The 21,779-nt window shown below is 38.3% G+C and overlaps 1 protein-coding gene across 4 annotated transcripts in view; it reads right to left on the minus strand.

Moving 5' to 3' along the window:
• Positions 1 to 1,699: 1,699 nt before the first annotated feature.
• arfgef1 (ADP ribosylation factor guanine nucleotide exchange factor 1) overlaps positions 1,700 to 21,779 on the minus strand; it is a 72,933-nt gene continuing 52,853 nt past the window's right edge. For 2 of the 4 annotated variants that reach the window (XM_015384393.1, XM_015384394.1), the window contains 27 exons: positions 18,038 to 18,239; positions 17,837 to 17,948; positions 16,850 to 17,055; positions 16,651 to 16,735; positions 16,365 to 16,530; positions 15,875 to 16,026; positions 15,641 to 15,769; positions 14,120 to 14,278; positions 13,670 to 13,814; positions 13,476 to 13,566; positions 13,343 to 13,383; positions 13,047 to 13,216; positions 12,465 to 12,616; positions 11,684 to 11,856; positions 10,906 to 11,001; positions 10,370 to 10,530; positions 10,150 to 10,280; positions 8,827 to 8,956; positions 8,531 to 8,666; positions 8,256 to 8,394; positions 5,659 to 5,731; positions 5,421 to 5,580; positions 5,196 to 5,335; positions 4,931 to 5,102; positions 4,711 to 4,849; positions 4,140 to 4,257; positions 1,700 to 3,026 (listed from right to left, as the gene is read on the minus strand). In XM_015384393.1, coding sequence (XP_015239879.1) covers positions 2,817 to 3,026; positions 4,140 to 4,257; positions 4,711 to 4,849; positions 4,931 to 5,102; positions 5,196 to 5,335; positions 5,421 to 5,580; positions 5,659 to 5,731; positions 8,256 to 8,394; positions 8,531 to 8,666; positions 8,827 to 8,956; positions 10,150 to 10,280; positions 10,370 to 10,530; positions 10,906 to 11,001; positions 11,684 to 11,856; positions 12,465 to 12,616; positions 13,047 to 13,216; positions 13,343 to 13,383; positions 13,476 to 13,566; positions 13,670 to 13,814; positions 14,120 to 14,278; positions 15,641 to 15,769; positions 15,875 to 16,026; positions 16,365 to 16,530; positions 16,651 to 16,735; positions 16,850 to 17,055; positions 17,837 to 17,948; positions 18,038 to 18,239 — 3,788 coding nt within the window. In that variant the 3' untranslated portion in view covers positions 1,700 to 2,816. The remainder of the gene's footprint in view (positions 3,027 to 4,139; positions 4,258 to 4,710; positions 4,850 to 4,930; positions 5,103 to 5,195; positions 5,336 to 5,420; positions 5,581 to 5,658; positions 5,732 to 8,255; positions 8,395 to 8,530; positions 8,667 to 8,826; positions 8,957 to 10,149; positions 10,281 to 10,369; positions 10,531 to 10,905; positions 11,002 to 11,683; positions 11,857 to 12,464; positions 12,617 to 13,046; positions 13,217 to 13,342; positions 13,384 to 13,475; positions 13,567 to 13,669; positions 13,815 to 14,119; positions 14,279 to 15,640; positions 15,770 to 15,874; positions 16,027 to 16,364; positions 16,531 to 16,650; positions 16,736 to 16,849; positions 17,056 to 17,836; positions 17,949 to 18,037; positions 18,240 to 21,779) is intronic. The other 2 variants (XM_015384396.1, XM_015384395.1) reach the window with 1 other exon arrangement.

Below are 21,779 nucleotides of genomic sequence, written 5' to 3' on the forward strand. Positions count from 1 at the left end.
TAAACATTAAAGCAGAGCTCTGGTATCAGAAAAGTATTAAGATCTACAGATATAAGTATGAGAACCTCTGCAGGGGTAAAAGGATTTAAAATTGAGATGAGGACTAATCAGATTCTCTATTGGATTTGATGAGAGGTGTGCTCCCATGGAAGGTTATATCTGATTAAAAGAATAAAAAAAGTAACAAAAACATGCAATTTCATTAGCGGCATTACATCTAGAAGTAGTTTGACCTTTTAAATTTGAGGTGCGGCGAATAATTCCTGGTTTCTCAGAAAGCGGGGCTAGCTAATAAGACGGCTGTAGCCTTTCTCAGCAGAAGGAAAGAAGACAGTGAATAAATCTCAGAGCTACAACTGTTTTCACCACCAAACACATGCAGGGATTTTTATTTTCCAAGATTCGTGTGGCAGCTCTACTCATCAGGTTGGGAAGAGCTGCTTCCTGAACCCTCCAGCAGTCTAAGGTCCAAGCCAGTTTAGCACTTTGTTTCTTCTCTAGATAAACTGTGGCAAACAGCAGCTCCTGGCTCCACTCAGCAGCTGGCACTAACACAGGGAGTCTGCTGGCCATGTGAGCTGCAGGCTGCTGATAGCGCAGGGCCCGGCGCCTGGGATTAAGGCAGCATAAACACTTCTTTTTTTCTTCATGTTTCTAATTTTTTTTAAGCTTTACTGCATGGAAGGGGTTTTATACCTCTCATTTTATTAATTGGCAAAATCCTTCAATATGAAAATTTAACCTTTCATTGTGTAGCTCCACCAAATGTGTGACAATCTTTGGTTTAGTCTTCATTGTCTACGGGACTCCAGGCTGGAAAACTCAACATCTCTGTCGAAACAGGATCAATTTATTTAGTCCCCATGAGCCAGTCTACAGTGGGTTTTTACACCCTGCGTGGCTTACAGCCTCTACACCTCCTTTGCTGAAGATGAATCAGCTCATGTTGGCCTTTGTTTTAAAAACCCAACAACATTGACATGAACACTGCAATAAGACCGTGGCATAATTCCAAATCGCCCCCTAACCCTTAAATATTGAGTCACTTCCAATTAAGTCTCACTCGCAGCTGTGGAAGGCGCCTTGATTGAAGGTGGGGGGGTATAAACGAGAATGGGACGACCTCTTCCCTCCAACTGAAAAGGAAAGAAGTTGCTGCTATGGCAACACAGCGACTCCCCGTGTGTGGCTGTAGCTCTGTGGCGCAGGGTCACATAACATTAAACATTTGCCCCTTTCCTAAAACTAATGTATACGTTCAAATAAAACTATTTCAAGGAGGACCGTCCATTTTGGAATTAATAATAGATTTTTTTTTTTCATAAACTAACTTGTGATTTTCTGTCAGTGTGGTGAAGATGCAGCAAACCAGTGGGATTTACATTTGGCGGAACATTTTTCCTCCGCCACCAGGGAGCTGTTACACCTGCCGAATTCCAGCAAGCCTGCAACTGATGCAGACACTGACACTACGGCGTTCGGGATGGCCCTAAATGTGGTGGACCCTCCGCAGGAATGCGCGGATGGAGGGTTAATGCTTAGGGACCGGTTTGCGATTGGGCCAGAATCTGCAGGATAAATCAACATTAAACCTTTCCGTTTATGGATTAAAATATTAAACCCGATTGTAATTGTGTAGTTCTCCTGAATGTTGACGATGAACAAAATAAAACACAGATTCTTCATTTCAAATCAACCAAGTTCAAAAACTTTATTGACCTAGAACCTGATTAGAATGCCAGATGATGTATCGTACAGAAAGTTGTACATAATCTTTTGCAACATAGAAAACTTTACATTGCTGTATCATATACATTTAGTTTTCTACATCCATGAGCAGGAATGCATCCAATTTACACTTAAAGCACGGCTAACTTTTGTCCTCTTCTCTATACATATATCCTTCCCCAAACCAAAACAAACAGAAAACCCTCCCAAAATATATTAATCAAGTTTTTGATTTTGTACAGTAGAACGATAACTAAACTCACATGAAAACAGAAAGTAGACTAGTGATTCCACAAAGCAGCTAGCATCAGTTTGCTTCCTTGTCTTCCAGCTCCAGAAGCCAGGTTATCATCTCATCCTTTAATAAAAACCTAAGAACATATAAAATGGAAATAATTTAACCCTTCACTTTCCACAGTCTTGTTTTAATTACAAATCATACCGTGTTGGACAATCTGGAGGAGGAGGAGGTGCAGTCAAATAAATTATCACAAAAGTAAAATCTCCAGTGCAATCAAGAAAGAAACAAGATCAAGTGCAGCAAAAACCAAAAAATCCAAGAGAAAAATAAACAAAATCTAGTGTTAAAAGATTATTTTACACATCGGCAGATCTGTACAACTAGCTTCATCTGAGAGACTAACCAATGCTCAAGTTAGCCGTCTGCAGTGCAGAGATCATCGTCAGCCATGTGGGGGAGATAAACGTCACGCTTTGTAGTTGCTGAATATTTGCATGTAGATGAAATCATTCATTCTTCATTTATGTTAAACATACAGTAAGAAGCACGTGTTGAGGTTTAGATCAGATATATGACGGGTACATGTCAGTTGTTGATCAGTAGTTTTATCCAGTGGAGGCGTTGCTACACCAGGTGCAAGACATTTTTGACAAAAAGGACTCCTGCTGAGACAGTTCAGAGTTTTTGGTGGGTTTTTAACCTCCAACCCTTTGGGTGAAAGTATTCGGTGTGGAGCAGAAGGAAGGGAGAACCTGAGGAGGCGCAGCACAACCGCACAGATCAGCGGTGGGTTGGTTTGTGTGGGTGAGGTTTTGCCTTTTTTGTTTCGTTTTTTTGAGGTGCAGCATCACTGGGCCTCCTTCCCCCCCTCCATGTCTGTTTGCGACTCCGTACGCCTCCCCTCAGGTTCGGTTTCAGGCTCAGGCAGCTGTGCAATGTTAAAGACGAGGCCGATGCGCAGGTAGAACTTCCTCAGAATGGTCCGGAGTTCAGGGATCAGGTCGAACTGCATGATCTCACAGAGGAGGGGGTAGTATCTGGATGCATGAGCCTTGAACTGAGGCAGATAGAAACAAAAATCAGTCATTTACAACCTTTTAAACTTCCCCCTGTTGTTTTATATTAACCAAAAACCACAAAGTATGGAAGAGAAATACACCTTTTTTCAGATCGGCTAAGCACCTTCTTTAAAATAACAACCTTTGAGAAGATGTTCAATCTATTTTTAAGCCCACATTTCTATATTATCAATATACATATATATTTTAATTGGTATTATGCAACATTCAGATCCTAAATATTTTATTAACTGTAAGGAAAAAAAAAAAAACTAAAATAAAAGTCATTATCCATAGAACATTTTTAGTTTAAATTTTGTACTTGTTGAAACATAATTTATTGAATATGACTGTAAAGATTTGTTTCCATAAACCATGAAGTTTATAGAAAGAGCACAGAGAAAAGATTAATCTGAAACATGGTGGTGGCAGCATCATTGTGAGGAGATGCTTCTCATTGACACTGACAGGGGAACTAAATATGAGGCATTGCTGGAAAAGAAAACCTTCTACACTGCAAAAACGATCCAGAAATAAGTAAAAATTTCTTAAAAGAAGTGTATTTAGCCTTAATATGAAAAGGTAAATAAGATGATTTGCGAATGGAATGAGTTTTTTTACTCTTAAAATAAGATAATCAGATAATAAGCACTTGAAATAAGACAATGCAATGTTTTTTCTTTTATTTTATATGAAAATTGTCCTGTTCTGTTTGCAAAGTGTCTCACTTTTCTCCTCAATTAAAGAAAAAGGTAGATTTCAATGTTTTGCAGTGTAGGAGCTGCATTAGTTAGCGACTTTGATCAGCCAGAGTTTCAATCAAAGCTTTAGATCAAATTCATGCATTTTAAATTTTTCTCTGTACAACATTTAAAACCAGAAATTTCCTAATGAGCATGATTCTCTGTTCTCACACAACACTTTAAAGAAACACAATGAAGTTTGTAGATTTAGTTTCATCAAATGTAAACAAAAAAATATAAAAAATATCATATCTATATATAAATCAGTGTTAATACCATTTTAAGGTTCTGTAGATGCTCTCTAATCTTAATAAACTTGCATATCTGTGTGTTTGTGTTTAAAATTCAGCTGGTGTTTTGGTTTCTTACCCTTTCATCGCTGATCCTCAGCACCTTGGTGAGGAACAGCAGCAGCAGGTTGGTCCAGGCCTCTCTGTGGCTCTCTGAGGTCAGAGCCAGGAAGTAGGCCAGAGCCTCGCTGCAAACACTGAACACAACAGAAAACATTTCAGATTCACAGAAAGAACCTAAACCACTCATACATGCACGTAGCATCAAATTAGCAGAGAGAGACGGGGAGAAAAGAAAAGGCCAGAAAGAGATTGATAGAAGGATTTTGGATAAATGAGAAGAGACCAAGACAATATAAACTCATACTAGTGTAGACAAACACCAGCCACTGAGATTACATCCAATCAGTATTGAGAATGAAATAACAGTAGTAAAAAATGTGAGAAATGTGAAAAGGTTCCTCTGCACGGCACTACATCACTCTAAAAACAACTTAATTAAAACAACAAAGCAGGGAGAAAAACTGTTTTCAAAACATGATCCCAGCTTGGTGTTTTTAGTTCATGTGGCTGTGGAGAAGCCTCCAGAGTGTTTCCTATTCTCAGATGGTTGTAAAGGTTCAGTAGATGAAGCAGTGTTTTCTCCTCACTTGAGCAGCCGTCTCTGGACTTCCTCCCAGGCGTCCTGTCGGCTCTCGTCTGTGTACATGCGGAACAGAATGCGCAGCCCACATGCCAGACTGCTGGTCTCCTGCTTCAACAGGTTGGGCTTCGACTTTCCTTTGAAACCTTGAACATGAGCACAGTTAGAGCTACGGTTAAATGTTCAAACAACCAGCCTGCTTGCAGCAGGAGACCTGCTTCTCCTACCTGCTTTCCACAGTAAGGTTCTCTGCTCGTTGTTAGAGTTGAAAGCCTTAGCAAAGCGATGCGACTCCAACAGGCAGTCCAGCAGCTTAAAAAGCTGCTCTGAGGTCAGATAGCGAAACATCCCTTGGTCCTGTGTCTCCACTTGGACGTCAGCAGCACACACGGCATCCCGCTTAAACAAATAAAAGATCATAAACCATCATTACCAAATATTCCTACACTGCTCCAACTCATCATCAGACATAAAAATAAAAAGATGTCATACCTGAGCAGCAGCAAAGTTTTCAGCGTCCTCCTTCTTACTGGTAGCAGGAAAGAACACAATGTTGTCAATGGTCTGGATGAGCTCCAGCTGCACGACGCACTTTATCAGCAGCGCAGAAAACAAGCGCTGCTCCTGGATTTCTGTAGGAAAGACGGAAAATCTTAAATGTAGGGGAAAAATACGGAAAACAGAGCGATTAATCTCATTTCAAGGTAAGGGACCCACTCGTTGACGTCCTGCTCCTCGATCCATCCTCAAAGTTGCCCGACACCGAGCTGTGCTGGCTCTGCCGTCGGCTCTCCACCACAGCCCTATCAGCGCTGCTGATGGAGTTCTGATCATCAGAACGTGACTGAATATCCAGGGACTTCTGGGATACGGAGTCCTGAGATCCAAGCAGACAAGGGTTAAGGAGGCATATGAAGAAAATCTGGATAAATGGTGGTATGAAATATTTCCTCACCAGCTGTTTGTCAGTCAGGCTGTGTGTTGCATAATGCTCTCCATCTCCCCCTGCTGGTCTCCATGTTAACAACCTTAAAATCAAAGGAATTATAGATTAAAAACATGCCAGTTTCTTGTAGAAAATGAAACTTTTGACATGAAGACCCAGTTAAAACCGTTTTAAAAGGGCCTATATAATGCAAAATGATATAGCTTTTAACCATTTATGATGTCCCTGGCAAAACAAGTGGTTGGAGAATCTCCATGTAAGAGGGCTTCCTCCAGAAACCACTACTTAAACAGTATGGTGCCATCACTGCAAACAAACACCGCTTCCTCTGATCAGAAAGAGACGATTAGGGCTCAAGGTTGATATGAAGTGGCTCTGTTAGCAGCTGGTCTGCACAGGGACAGACATTCTTCTTTATTAGTTAATGTCCAAGCTGGGAAAATCTGTTTTTTCCGTAATTTCAGAATGAATTACCGGTAATAACCAAATAATCTAAAGTCATTATTAGGTGATATACTTGGCTATAGGTGCATTTGTGAGGCTGTAAAAAATATGAATGTTGGATCTTTAATTACAATAAAATTGATTTAGGTGATTTGCTATCTATATTATTTAAAGCAAATCAAAAGTGAAACTTGATTGTTCAGGCTTTAAATAGTGACGTACTGGCAGAAGAACTTCTAGAATAATGGGGTAGGAAATAAAAAAATGCAGGTATCTATTCACATAGACTTTCTCAGAGTTTGTAGAGACTCTGTACAGGAAGAAAAAGCTTCTTGGTTTAGCGTCGCCTCAGCTGTTGGCTCAAGCAGCGTTACCATGGGCAACAGGGATGGAGCCTGACTGCTTCTTTTGGGTCAAAGCTGAATGTTTAGAACACATTTTGTTGTATATCACAAAATAAAGAAAATAAACAATGGGTAACTAATCTATCAAATGTACTGCCTGCTCCAAAGATTTAGGAAGTATTGAACACGTCCATTGAAATGTCAGAGCCAATAGGATGTGTCTGCTTCTAAAAATCCCAAAGCCAATAGGAGACTGATAGAGCAGAAAATGTCAGGAGCCATGTGGAAATATTTTACTTTACATGGATTATGACCCTAAAACAGTGAAGGTAAGACTGAATTGATGAGTTCATTAAGTTAGTCTTATTATCTTTGTGCCTTCTTTTTTCATCTCGTTACAGGTGATGAAGCAGACTGAAAATGTCATTGTCTCCTCTCTATCTCTTCTTTCTTTCATCTTTTCTTTTTTTTTCCTTTTTCTTCTTCTGTTTTTCTGCTCTATTTACATTGCAGTGTCCATATAAACTGTAAAACTCCCTGCATAATTATAATAAAGCAATTTATATGCATGAAACAAGTGGAGCTATATGGCAATTGCCATACTGCTACACTTGTGAAAGTAAAATCTGTTGGGCTCTTTTTGGCATCAAGACAATTATTCTTATTGCCACATTGCCAGACAGGACACTGTAAAAAAAAAAAAAAAAGTTAGTCTTATTATTCCTCTTTACCGGCAGGTTCAGTAAGTTTGCATGCAGAGCGGTGACCCTGCTAGGCTTGGTCTTTTCTGCATACATTCACCTAGCTGGCCAGAATATTAGGTACAATTTGGGATCTCATGCTGCTCCAGACCGTGCAGAGTCTGGGTGTGGTTAATAAAGGGATGCTTCACTAGTACAGGTGTGTGCCTATTGTTGCATCCATCAGATTTCTTTGTATTTATTTAGCCGCTTTGTGCTGAAATTGGGTGTTGTTAACTTGTTTTGATTAATTTTGTTGCCCAGTGTGCTGAATCTCTCCTACCACGTTAAATTACACAGCCCACTGTCACTTTTGCCCAAAAGTTTAAATAAATTTGCTGTAAATGTCGAGTCACACTAAGGGCTGTTCGGTTTAATTGTCATCATTAGCAATACCAACGTTTTATTTAGTCTGAGATGGTGGGATTGAACGGTTCTCTGATTCCAGATGTTTGAATTCATATGCACTGCTATATGCATCTGCGAAGGGAGTTACGTTCTGTATCATTATCATGCTTCTTATTTATTTATTTTTTACAAAAATACAAAATCTTAAATTGGCCTTGATAAAATATGTAAGCCTGAGAAAACTAGACTAAAGTATAAAGATGCGAGACTGAGCCAAAAACCAGAAAAAAAACACAAAGACCGGTCTTTAGACCTCCCTCCCTGATGGGCAGACAGAGCCAAGTGTAAATTAATCAATTATTTTACACTGCAAGCCTGAAGAAGCAGACTGATATAAATAGTGCCAACGCAGGGATACATGGGTGTTGCTGAGATTAGTAAGCGTTGTGTTCAGGGACCGGTCCAACTTAACATGCATTCCAATATCTAGAAGCCAGTTTAACTATTAAAAGCTCCTCTCAGCAGTCACTTATCAAAAGAAGATGAATATCCTTATTATCCTCATTAAGGTTTCACCATAAAAGGTTTAAAGAAACATTATATATGAAAATAAACAACTATGTTTTATTGAAAATCACAGAGTATTTTGCCTGTTTGTTTTTTTCAAACTAACAAATTCAGCTTCTATCCTACTTTGAAGGCCCAGACATGTAGCAGAGAGGCAGCTTACACATGGGGGATTGTTGTCTTGAAGATGTCCAGCATGCAGTTACACGTCTTGTCCCAGGTCTCTGGGGAGAACTTCTCCCCGTTGAGGATGACCACGTTCTCTAGACAGTTGGTGCCTGAACGGGCAAGTTGCTCGTTATCTTCAGAGGAAGAGGCAAAGGCAGAGGAGGGAGAAGCACATGGAGTGGATATTAATTAAATGAAGAAAGTAAAATAAAGATATGTTCTTTATGATTTTCAAACTAGTGCACAATGCTGATGCAGCAGGTTACTGACCTTGTTGGACACACCAGTAGAGCTGAGCCAGGATATCATCTAATAGGAGACCATTGAGGGATTCAAAGTATTGGGTGAAGACGTCGCAGATGGCATAAAGTGCATGGTTGCATGTTGTGGTCATCCACTCTGCTTTCTGAGGGTTCAACAATAAAAGGCTCATTAGTGGGAACTCCTCTCAACTCAGCAGGACAAGAACACAGACAGAACGAAGCTGAGGTTTTAGTGTCGCTGATGAAGCATAAAGACAAAAAAAAAGCAAATGAGTCGATGGAGATGAAAGCCTTGTCCTTTACCTCGGTCTGCTGCTCGGGTAGCTTCATGTTGTCAAAGATCCTAAAGACGATCCTGAACAGGTCCTGCCACCAGTGCTTCTCGAAGGTGTGTCCGTAAGTCTTCATCACTTCAAACATCACTGTGAGCCCCCTGGAAGAGCAAACGCATTCATTTGAATGCTTTCAACTGAAAATCAACATTTCAACTCTTTCTCCTTTATGTATTAAAGAAGATTTTTCTCAGAAATTAAGAGTCCATATTAATCTAAAATTGATGGGTGGCATTCTAGTACTTATTTGTGTAATCTATGGTAATTAGCAATTTGGTTAGCATTAGCTATAAGGATCAAACTTTTCTAATGGAAAATGGAGAGGAAAAAAAATGGAGATTAAGTGGAGATTTTCTCATCATGAAATGTTTTTATAATGAATATGCTGGATTATTTCTAATCTGTGGACCCATAAGGACAAATGGAATAAATATATATATATATATATATATATATATATATATATATATATATATATATATATATATATATATATATATATATATATATAAAAGATTGGATTTATAATACGGCTTCAGGATTGCTTCAAAGGTAGGAAGTCTGAGAGTAATTTTAGAAATTCTGATTTAACATGCTGCTATATCTTTATTGTGCATTGGTGCATATAGTGTCCATAAAATGAACTTTGTGGTTGAATTGTGGATAATCTAAGCTCTCTAAGGATGTCTATTTTGGTCAAAGTTTAACCAGTGTTATTTTCTGCTGTAAATACTCAAAACGGAGGGCTAATGTTATGGCAGGCAGTTATTCCTATGCATTGATCTGTCCACCACAACTCAATTTTAGGGCATCCATGCATAAGAAATATGAAAACCTTAAGAATATGTTTAAAAGTTCTCTTTTCATTCATATTTCAATTTGTTTTCTCATGAGTGTGAGAGAGGGGAGATAATTCTCGGCAGGCAGGTATTTCTCTGCATAACAGCGTGGGGACGTTAGAGAACTTTTACGAAGGAGGTATTGTGCATTGAAAAATACACAAACAGCCGTCGGACATATCTTCCACCACAGACTCCTCTTTCATGCCTTTAATCCAAAACAGGTTTGGTTGCTGCTTATAGTTCAGCTCATACAGTTTGTTGCAAAACAACATCTCACTTTATTCTACTTCACTTCTTTTATAGAGGTTAAGATCATAATTGTGTATAATTTCTGTTTCTTCTGCCCAACTAAAAATCTAAATAGTCTAGGACACATCTGCATTCAGCTTAGTTGGTTTATCCCAATAAAACCCAGTGAAGTGTTTGGCTTTACCACCCAGAGTCCCGCCTACCTGGTTCTGACATCCAGTTTACACCTGTTGATGATGCAGGAGAGCTCAAAGAGGATGGGGAACCACCCTCGCACCCAAACTCGGTCCTCTGGAGCTACATTCATGTCGTCACTGGTGTAGTCTTTGAAGGCCTGCTGGTGACATACAAACACAAGTTATACATCCGACAGGTTTTAAAAAGCAGGAGTAAGATTCCAGGGTCTTATGGCTGGGCTTTGACCTGAGGTCTCTCTGAGACGTATTTGGCGCAATGGCGAATGAGGCGGATGGCCTCCATGCTGGTGTCTGGGAAAGAGGCGTTGCAGGCAAACTCTGAGAGACACTTGACGGCGTCCTGGAAGGAGTCGATCGTTGCTGCAAAGTGCTTCTCGAATACATTCGCTGAGGAAGATTGGAACAGAAAGGAAAAAAAACAGAACAAACAAACGATGAGCTTAGAAGATGATTTCTGATTAAACTGACAGCTTAGGTCTCAGCCATAATGAATGGTCTTATAATAACTGATCATTTCTTTAAAGGAAAGGATAAACAATTGGTTCAAAGCCTATTTCGGTTACTATATAAATCAAACAGGAAATTATTTATTTTGAAGGAGTAACAGAGTTTTTCTTTTTTAAATTCATTGAAAATCCTCCACTATACCTTTAAACATGTAAGTATCACAATATTTAATATATAAAATAATTAGATTGTTTCTGTCTATATATTAAAAAATGTTTGATTTTAATTAAATTTTATTGAATTGTAGAAATTTACCTCTGCATTTAACCCATCCCAGTGGGCTGCCATCGTGGGGCGCCTGGGGAGCAGTGTGGGGTTTAGGGTCTTTGCTCAGGGACCCAGAGTGGCAGTCTGTGGGAGTGGGGCTTAAACTCAGGATTCAAACCATTTTAATTATGTATCCCTAAAACATTATGGGTGAATTACTTTATTTTTTTTTAATATTCCTTTTAGTACAGTAACATAAGAAATAGAGAAACAGTCCCAGTCTGGTCCCAGACGACAAGTCCTAGTCATGTCTGATATTTGTTTTAGTAAAGTCTGATGTAACCAAGCCTTCATTTCTGTCAGATAAACATCAAGACCTCCGCTATGTTTGAATGCCCACAATGTCCCCAATCTGATCTAAAACTTGGTTGACCATAAATAGTTCAAACAGAAAATAAAATCTGAGATCTAAAATCTAAGATCTGTACCAACCGTTCGATACAGATTAAATCTTTTAAGTACCGGTATCCACAGGACTGTCTTAATTTTCCAGAAAAACGTCCTTATGTTGCCTCATATGGAGCGGAGGTTATTTTACTACAAAGATCTAAATGGGTGTGTGTATGGACGCCAATCAGAAAGGAGTTTGTATTAAAAAAAAAACTAAAAAAAACACACCTCTCTCTTTCGGAATTAAATTTATTTCCCACCGGACTGAATCAGATTAGAATCTACATGAAACTTTGATCTGATCAGGCCTTCAACCAATTAATTATGTCCATAGAAACGTAGCTAATGTGAAATAAGTTGAGAGTGTGGGACTCACTGACGATGTGTCCGGTGGTCTGGAAGGCCAACTCCACGATGCTTTCGTCCTGATCGGACGCCGCCAGGTGAAACACTGAGAAGATGTTCTTCCAGCCTGAACGGATGTTGGCTGCCTGGGAGTTCACCATCTGAGCAATACAGCGCACCACCATGTCTCTGATGGTGGGAGACCTGAAGAAAATATTTTTGTTATTTATTACCAATACCAATTAGCTCTGCATCTTCATGCTTGTTGTGACCTGGAGATTATGAAAGATTTGCTTGGGCTGGTTTTTGGCAGCAGCTGTTGCCATAGCAAGGAGCATTTGCAACTGCATGAATGAGAGAAAAGCTCTGCTAACCATCTCTCACACAGACAGAAACATGAGCGACTCCAATGGGCTCAGCTCTCTGCCCGGTTTACATGGCTCCCAGCCATCTGCTCCCTGCTGAAGACTGTGAGCGGATTCTTGTTTAAACTCCTGCTTCTTGTCAGCAAAGCTGTGGTGCAGCCTTAGCTTTTAACATGCAGTTACAAAAGCAACGTCTGGACTGCAAAGGATTGTTTGTCCAATTTGGATTTAAAGTCTGACTCAATCCAAACAGTGATAAAAAAAAAGAAAAAAAGAAAAGCATTTTCATGTGAACTCGGTGGGGAAGTAATGCAAGAAGACTGAAATGGGTCAGCTGAAAGGTTTGCATGAGTCTGAGTGGGAAAACAAATCACTCACAGCTTTAGGGAGAGATGGACAGGAAATAAAAATGATGGGGAAAGTGGCAGAGCGAGTTTCTTTCGGTACCTGTTTTTTTTCATGATGTGCTCGAATGGCCTCAAAAAGTCCTTCTGGAAGCGGAAGTTAGCCAGCTCCCCTTTCTCCAGGAACTTCATGGACAGCTGCCTGAGAGAATCCACGGCAAATATTGCTACGTCTTCATTGGGATTACAGCCAACCTGGAGAATATAACATTTCTCTAAGTTAATATTTCCTACTCTCTGTCATCCTGCTTAGCAAATCATTAAGTTCATGTTTCCTTGAGCAAACTGGGAAAAAAAGAGACTTTTAACCCTGCAAAACATATAAAACATTCATGATAATGTTTAATAAATGAGTTCAGGACCTTGAGGATGAAAACTGGGGATATTTATTTATATAAATGAGCTTCTGAATCATCAGTAAACACACAAAATCACTTTTTTTGGGAAAGAAGATAAACATTATGTATATTATTAGTCCGCAGAGGAAGGAATGGAGGAAGCAAGGGAAGAAAGGGGGAAGAATGCAACCTAAGAAAAAAGGGAGAAGGTGGAACTGAAGTAAAAGAGGAGAGGAATAAAATGAATAAAACAATTCCAAAAAGGATGGCCTTTATCACTGGCCTACCTTATTGAAGTGGTCTCCGATCACCTCCCAGATCCTGGACCACTGCAGCCTGATGCGGCCCATGTTGTAGTAGGAGATTTCGACTATCTTCTGCAGGCTGAACATGCGAGGATGTGTGGGCGAGGCCAGCTCATCCATGGACACAGCACACAGCCAGCGCACAAAGTCCACTGATAGACAGAAAATATTAAAATCATCCCCAATGAAAACTAAAACAGGAGCATGAGTCACAACAACATAGAAAAAAGCAACAATAAAAAAGCTCTTGAAGCACAACGAAGAACGTCTTGACTCACCTATTGCGTTTCCATCTAATCTGGTGGAGCCTGTGAATATCCTAAAAACATTCAATAATAATTTGTAAAGTATGTGTCAAAATAACCAGCTCAAGGCAACAGATGTTGGGTTAATAGGAGCAAGTATTCATACCTATCCACAGCCACCACCACGCTCTGAGAGCTCGTCTCCCCAATGGATTCCTGGATGCTGGCAATTTGCTTACGGTCCACTGTTCCTCCAACTACAGAGAAAAGTAGCTCCACCATTAGATGCTGAGTACCATCCCCAGGGGCATAGATGTTGTGTTTATAACTCTGTGATGGATCTGAAGGTTCATTACTGACCTAGACCTAGGTACTCATCATTGTTCTGTTCTTTCGTGCTTGTGATGAAGCCGTCTTTGCTGCGCACCGTCCCTGAGATGTAACGCGCCTTCACCCCCGTACCAATCAGCTGAGCCAGCTCCAGCTGACTGATGCACTTCATGATCTGAGAGGAGAAAACGACCAGAGATCAGAGAGGCACCACTAAAAACAGACAGGTTAAACTACTTCCAGGGAGAGAACTACTAAATATTATGTTGGAGCTACATTTGAATGATTTGGATTAAAGTATATTCAGAATACGGACTAACTGATGTTAGAAACGGCGTCTAGCTGTGAATCGAAGTCCAAAACAAAGTTATGATGTTGTGTTTTGCAGATAAAGTATGATACAGAACTGATTACAACTGATCAGAAAGATAATATAAGAAAACAAGTATAAATGTATAAGTCTCCCAGGCTAATGCAGACCTCATGCCAGGAGTTCCCCAGGTAGTTGCCATCAGTGTGCGCCACAGTGATCAGGGTCTTGATGGTGTCGATGTTCTTCTGCTTCATCTCTGCGATGCCGGAGCTGGCTGTCAGCAGGGTGAACCTGGCCAAAGCCTGAACGTACGCATCCCTCTCCAGCTGTTAAGAAATGCAAAAAAGGTTACCAAAACCCTTTCTGTTTTCCAAGGCTCAACTTTCTTGATTTTTATGCCAGTTTTTTTTTTTCTTTACACATTATAGTGATTTAATTCAAAAAGCCTGTGAAAAAGACGTATTTCAGAATTTATGCTCCAAGTCTGGCTCTTATTATATAGATGCAGTAGAACACAGGGTGATTTTTTTTTTTTAATCATGCCTTTAAGATCAACCAAAATCCAGTTTCTCAGCAAACATTAGATTACATTAGATGGATAAAAAATGTATTTTAATGCAGAAATGTAGTCATGCAGGCTGTCATTGAGGGTTAAGCTACTGATGGTCTTTACTAACCAAGATGGGTGCTTCGAATGTTGCATGCTGTGGAAGGTTGAGTGTAAGAAAAAAAACTGCAACTGGATCCAAAATAATAACTAGTCTTAGTAGAACTTTGAATCTATGTCTATTTAATAACTTGGAGACGAAATGGCCTTATAATTATTTTATAATTTTAATTTCTGTAAATATAGCTAAATCATCAAAATAAAAATTAAGATTAGGGCTGCAACTAACAATTGTTTTGCAAATCGATTAATCGATTAATAATCGGATGGCCAAAGGTTCCTTGAAAAAAGATTTCCAACGAAATTGAACCAAGTGAAACTAAAACTTTTCCACTTAAAGAGATCAGGATAGAGCATAATGACAGAAGGAAAATATTTCTTTCAATCTTAAATGGAAAATTTTTTACATATTTTTTTTTTTTTTTTACAATTTTGATATAATAAATAAGAGGGTTGCTCTGTCAGCAGAAGGCATGTTTTTCAGGCTCTATAATCCAGTTAATGATTCATCAATTACTAAATTAGTTTGCGATTATTTCAATAATCGATTAATCACAATTAATACGATTAATTGTTTCAGTCCTCACTGAAATACACATTTATTTTTGACATATTTATATACAAATTTGTCTTAGTTCCATATCTAAAATAAAATAAAATGTTTAGAAAAAAAAACTTTAATTGGTTATTATGGAGGTAAAAAAAAATGTTTTGTCTTTTCAACATATAAACACACAAATATATATATATATGTATATATATATATATATATATATATATATATATATATATATATATATATATATGATATCATAATACAAACATAGACACATGTATAGGTAGGTTCTTTGACAGAAAATAAAGACATCTAACAAAACTATGATGTTATGATATTTTATAACTTAAATACTGTTTAAATTGTACCGTTAATATTGAACAAGAGGTAAAATGTTTTTTTTTTTACTTTGATTAATAAAAAAATGAAAAATGGAACCTGTTACTGTGATTTAAGGCGTTGTACCTGTATGCAGAAGATGCATGCTATCCTGATGGCGCAGCGTATTCCTTCGAGACACAGCGATGCCACTTCAGTGTCATCGCAGTCCTGCAGGCCCACGCTGAAAGCAGCCAGGAAGGGCGTCCATGCCAGCTGGGAAACGCCACACACACACACGCACACATACCAATGAGATTCCCACATCAATTTCTTGCTGACTATAACCTCAGCAGTGTGTGTGGGTTCTTGGGGACATACCTTGAACATGGGCCTGACGTGCTCCAGATGCGTGGCGCTGGTGAAGGGAGCCTGGACGTGGCTGACGGCCTCCATCAGAGCTTTTGCTGTCTTGGCCATCTGCTCCATTTCCACGTTGTACAGCAGACGCCTCTGCTTCTCGCTGGCCACGCCTACATAAAGGCAAACCCCACAGAGTCAAACATGAAGGCAGTCTAGAAGAGATAACATTTAGATTTTCCTTAACTATAAGCATTTATGGCTTCTGGCATGGACCCTATAGGCAGTTCCTCATGGTAATGACATAAAGGGGGAGCAGAAGCAGAGACACATCATGTAACTGCTCCTTCGGTTGTGCTTTAAACAAATTGCCCTATACTTAAAGCTGGCTGCTGAGAATAAGGCAACTACGCTACCTGCTTTGTCCACAACTGCACTGCATTTCAACCTGCCCAAGATCATTTTCTACATTTTGATTGGCTGAGGGCATCATTCATGCAATCAGACTCACTCTGCTTATTGGACTTCATGGTGAGCTCCTTTGTTTCCTTCATTGCAATCTTCTTCCCAGCGATCTCATCGTATATGGCTGAGAGATACTCCTCAGGCAGGTCTTTGCTGTCATTGATGCCACGGTTCATCTTGATGTATTGTTCTTTCGTCATTTTATTCTTTACCTTTGCGAGTTTCAAAGACAAAACCAAGTTAAAAACAGCTCAGGCACCGGTATTTTACAGATATCTAGAGACGGCTTTCGGCAAAACACTAAAACTGCTTCCCAGAGGCCGACCTCCTACCTGTGGGCTATGAAGGTCTGTTGTCAACATGATGATTGAGTAGGCGAGAACGTATGCTGTATCTGCACTGGCAAAGAGGGTTTGTCTGGAGCATTGGAAACAAAAACAAATCTTGATGAAAAGACTGAATAACTTGCAAAGAAATTCCACATTTGATCCCATTTCCTTTCAGTTTTGTAGAAAATCAAATTAAACTCACCCCTGATTGCACTCCAGGTATCTTGCTGCAAACTTCTCCATGAGACGGTCGATTTTTTGGGCCTCGCCAGGGAGCCGAAAGCCCTCCAGGAACATCCTTAGTGCGGAGACAAAGTCTTTTCCCTGGAAGTCCATTTGATCGACGTAGGCGTACATCACCTCTTTATTGAAACGGTCATTATCACCGAGGAATTCCCCCACCTGGGTCTAAACAGAGCAGCACACAGAGGTCAGGCAGCACATCGCGGCCACAGCGACCCTGCAGGGTCGTTTCACTCAAGTTAAACATAACCTGTCTTTATGATTAGCAGACAATATAAAGGCTGTCAAATCAGGGACTGTTTTTCTTTAGTGCATTAATTAATTCTGCATGACTCTAATTAAGTGTTTCATATAGAGCCAAAGGAAGGTCATATTACTGTGATATAAAAACACAAAGAAAGAAACATTCGGGCAAACAGATACAATCAGTTTTAATCAACCAGATTAATATAATAAAAATTGAATTAATTAATTTCAATCCAAGTCAGAACAATACCTCTTAAACAAGGTTATCTATCTTTGGTAGGGATCACTTAATGTGAGCTAAACCTTTTGGTCAAGGATCCAAACAAATCTAACTAAAAGACTGTTGTCATCATTCCATGTAAATGTTTAGGTGAAATTATCCATATTCAACATTAATCTTAGGGAAAGATTGTTTACTAATATGTATTATATATGTATACTAATTGTGTATTAATAATGTATTTGTTGATAAAATGAAAGGGTTTGCGTTTAACTTTTTAAATCAGTCCATTTTATGCATTTATAGCACAAAATATAAATGTTTCCCTTTAAAAACAATGATTTTTAGCTATCATGATCATTAATAAGTAAAGATGATAAAGTATTATATAAGATAATATAAAATGGAGCACAGAGTGCAATTTTAAAAGTATTTTAAAATTTACTTTTCTTTTCACGTAAAATAAAATCCCTTTCTTACAGAGTCAAGCCTCTCCTCCTGGTGCAAGAACTGTGCAAGGTCCTCTGGCGTTGTACCCAGCATGCCTTGCTCTTGAAGATACTGGATTCCTCTCTTTGGTTTTTTGTTAAACCTTAAGGAAAATATAAACAGGTCAGACTTAATGCAGCTAGATAAAAAACTCAATCTTTATCAGGATGAATCCACTGCATGGGCACCCACAGGTCAATCCCCTGCTCGATAATCTCCTTCTGCTGTTTGAGAACTTCAAACTGTTCGGGGTTGTCTGTGCCGGACATCTGCGTGCTGTAGCTACCGATGCCAGAGGAGGCTGTGGAGTCCAGGGAGTTAATGCTGCCATAACGGTTTATGGTCTCTGGGGCCTTGGTCTCCGTACTCTCCTGCTCTGAAGGTTTCTCCTGGCCTGAAGAGAAAAAGGAAAGGAAAGCAAAACCAATAAATCTACTGTGTTGATGACAAAGTGCAGCTACAGCCATTAGAAAAATAGCTAAATCTGGTTTTACTACCAGCTTTGAGGCAAACAAAGCTAACATGTGATAAACGAAATAAGAATTTTAAGCTGGAAACCATAAAAAAGTGATACTGGGGCTGTTTGGATAGACAGAAGGAAATTTTCTTTTCCATCAATATTGAGACCTAAAAACTACCTAAATGCACACTTACCCCAAAGAAACAACCATAAAAAGGTGCAACACAAAGAAGCAACTGTGCTTTTATGCGCTGGGTGTTATCCAAAACACTGCAGGCACTATAAACAGGGAGAAATGTGAGCTGAAGGTCAGAAAGGTTTGTTTACTAAGCCATGTGAGATGCGCTAAAGGATCCACTGCTGTTGCAGGAGCAGGTTCATCCTGCAACCTAGTCTGAGTTTAACTGAAGCGTCTGATTACCCAACAGGAACTCTTTAAACATTCAGGAGAGCCTTGCAGAAATGTTGGCAAGCAGTTACATATTCTCAAAGTTAGAGTGAGGGAAGAGATCATTGAGAATACAAATAATAAATATACTCAACACAACATTTTACATCTATATTTTAATCCTGACTGAATATAAAACTACAGTAAATATGCTCCAGGTTAGAAGCTTGGTCTGACTCATAAGGTTAAGTCAGACAAAACACGGTTCTGGTTACGGTGCAACATAAAACCTTCACCTCACAACTTGTGTAACAGAATAAGCAACAGGTTGGAGTCTGGTATCGGTGTTTATCATAGTTTTAAAGAAAAGCTCTTTTTAAAACAGCTAACTTAAAAGATGTTTTTCCTCTGATGTTAGGTCTGAGTTCGACTCGGTTCAGTCAGAATTATTTTTATTGAACATTTAGAGGTTTTTCTAAATTGCATAACAAAAATACACAGGAAAAATCTGTTTACTCAAGATAAAAAAGATATAAAGAAGAAAACAAGAGCGGGAGCCAAAGGACTTTGTGCCAATTCAACACTTTACAGTATTTACCTTCATACCTTCCAGCTTCCATTTTGCATCATTTAATAAACCATTTCATCCCCACATTCTAATGCTGTGGTCTATGGTTTCAGCTTTTATACAGCTAAGTTTTTAAATAGATTATAGAGATTGCTTAAAATACCAAAAAGTCTAAAATAATTTAGACTTAACGTTCTATCACTGACATTAAAGAAGGGAAAATTTTCTCATAAACCAGCTCTTATTATTAAAAGATATGATACTATTACCAACTAAAATGTAATTTTTGATATTTTAAGCCCTTTAATTAAACAATAATGCATTTTGGTGATATTTTAACAAAAGAGATTATTCTGAACAATAAGCATGTTTAGTTGAAACCTTGTACTAAAAACTGCGGTTGTTTATTTTTGCTTCACTCTCAACAGTATAAGTCTACTATAAGAGTTTTTAAAATTTATTTCTTAGTTCGGGACCAATGCGGGGTTTGTTTCTTGAATAGCGACCACCAGGAGCCCTCTGTGCCTCTTAATGCATTTGCAAGAAAAACACCATAAAAAAACATAGTGGATAAAATTATTCTAGCATAGATGTTAAACAAATCAGGCTTAAATTAACCGCACTAGTACTATATTATTTTTCTGTTTTAATATCAATATATGTAAAAATCTGTCCTGATCCACATTGTTAACCTGGGGGAAAACGCCAAGATGTTTATTATAAAGCCTTTCTCATATAATTTTGATCTATCATCTAACGAATAAATCGAAATGAGTGATAAAAAAAACTAATAAGTGGGTGAATTGTACATTGTTATTTAAAAAATATATTTTTCTTTAACTTTTTTTCCATTGGGACATTGGCAAATTTGAAGAATATGATTAAATGCGGTTACAAAGGGATGTTTAGCGATATAAATCGAATTTCTGTGTATAACTGGTGTCCTGAATAGGCCTGCTTTAAAGAGCTGTGTTTGTGATTGTGGTGCTGTGATTGCTTTGGCATGCAGTCACAGCAATAAAGTTATCAAAGAACAACTTCAAATAGTTGAATCACTATTTTATCACTATCACAACAGTTCCACAAAAGAACCTGATAACATTTGATCCTATTTATCTTATTAGTGTAATTAAAATCAGCCTCCTGCTTAAAGATATTTCTAATGAAAAAATAAAACCAAATTTCCTGCAAAAACATACAAGTCAGAGGTTGACGTTAAGGGCAAGTGGCTTTCACATTTCATTTGCCCAGAAACAATTTTTACTTGCCCAGTATAATGTTTGATAAATATAGTTCCTAATATTCATTTTTGTGTATATATCAATGAAACATGTTTGTTTTTTAAATGTTTTTAGTAATTCAGGAAGTGTACAGGTTCCTGGCGTGTATATGCATGCGTCAGATAATGAACTCAAGCCTACATTACAGTGTTAACATGCTTTTCAATCCTTCCTGCACATTCTTTTCAAACTAAACTTTGCTTTAAAGTTTAAACTGTTGTGTGCTTAGAAAAATATAAATTGTAATGTTAAAAATCTCAAAAAAAACTTAACAGGTTAAAAACTTACTCTACTACTACTCACCACTTTAACATGTTTATCTCTATAACATTTAAATGCACCACTCCAATGTCTAACAGAAAAATGTAATGAACATTTTTTAATGTATGACCATTGTGCAGAAGACTGCCATATGATAGGAATATTTACACTGTGCGCATATAATTATTATTATCATTTCCTAATCCCTGACTGATCATTTTTAGTCTAGCATGTATTATAGTATATATCAAATTCATCATCCAGCTGCTGCTCTGCAGAATTCTCTCCCCAAAAGCTGAATCTCGCCATCTAGCGGAAAATCAGGCGGCTTTTTCAAATAACGCGGGAATGTGTTCAAAACAACAAAAATGGCACCGGCAACGCTTGTGGGTCGTTTTCAGCGAATGTCGGTGATTTTAAAGTAATTTTGAGTGATAAATAATTTTTTTTTTGCGATCATTGCACTTGCCCGGCGGGCAAATGCAATGAAATTTGTACTCTCCCGACAATAAAAACTACTTGCAACCAAAGAATAAAGCTGCAATGTGCATAGCGAACAAGCTGCTAGAGCTCTGAATTGGCTGATACAGATATTGATTCGTTACGATATTAGCATGAATCATACCAGCTCCTATTGATTATTTTATACTGTAGAATGTTAGAAAAGGCTCGGTCAAGGAAACGGTATGAAAACAAATGACTGATGTAAAAATAACCAATGAGTTACAGAAACATTTAACAAAAGCTGAGTGTTTCCATCAGCATGAAAATATCAGAGATTTAGATGCCAGCCGATAAAATGTGATATTAGTGTTTTGGGTAATATCCGACCATAACCGATTTTAATATCTGATGGAGACATCATTAATTCTGACTCATTTTAAACCCATACTATTACACACTTGCTGCCGTACCATTTCTACCTGTTCTTTGTTTGACATTATTTAGAAAGAAGACAAGAAACCATAAAAAGAAAG

Source organism: Cyprinodon variegatus, unplaced genomic scaffold, assembly GCF_000732505.1.
Source record: "Cyprinodon variegatus isolate N-32 unplaced genomic scaffold, C_variegatus-1.0 Scaffold311, whole genome shotgun sequence".
NCBI lineage: Eukaryota > Metazoa > Chordata > Actinopteri > Cyprinodontiformes > Cyprinodontidae > Cyprinodon > Cyprinodon variegatus.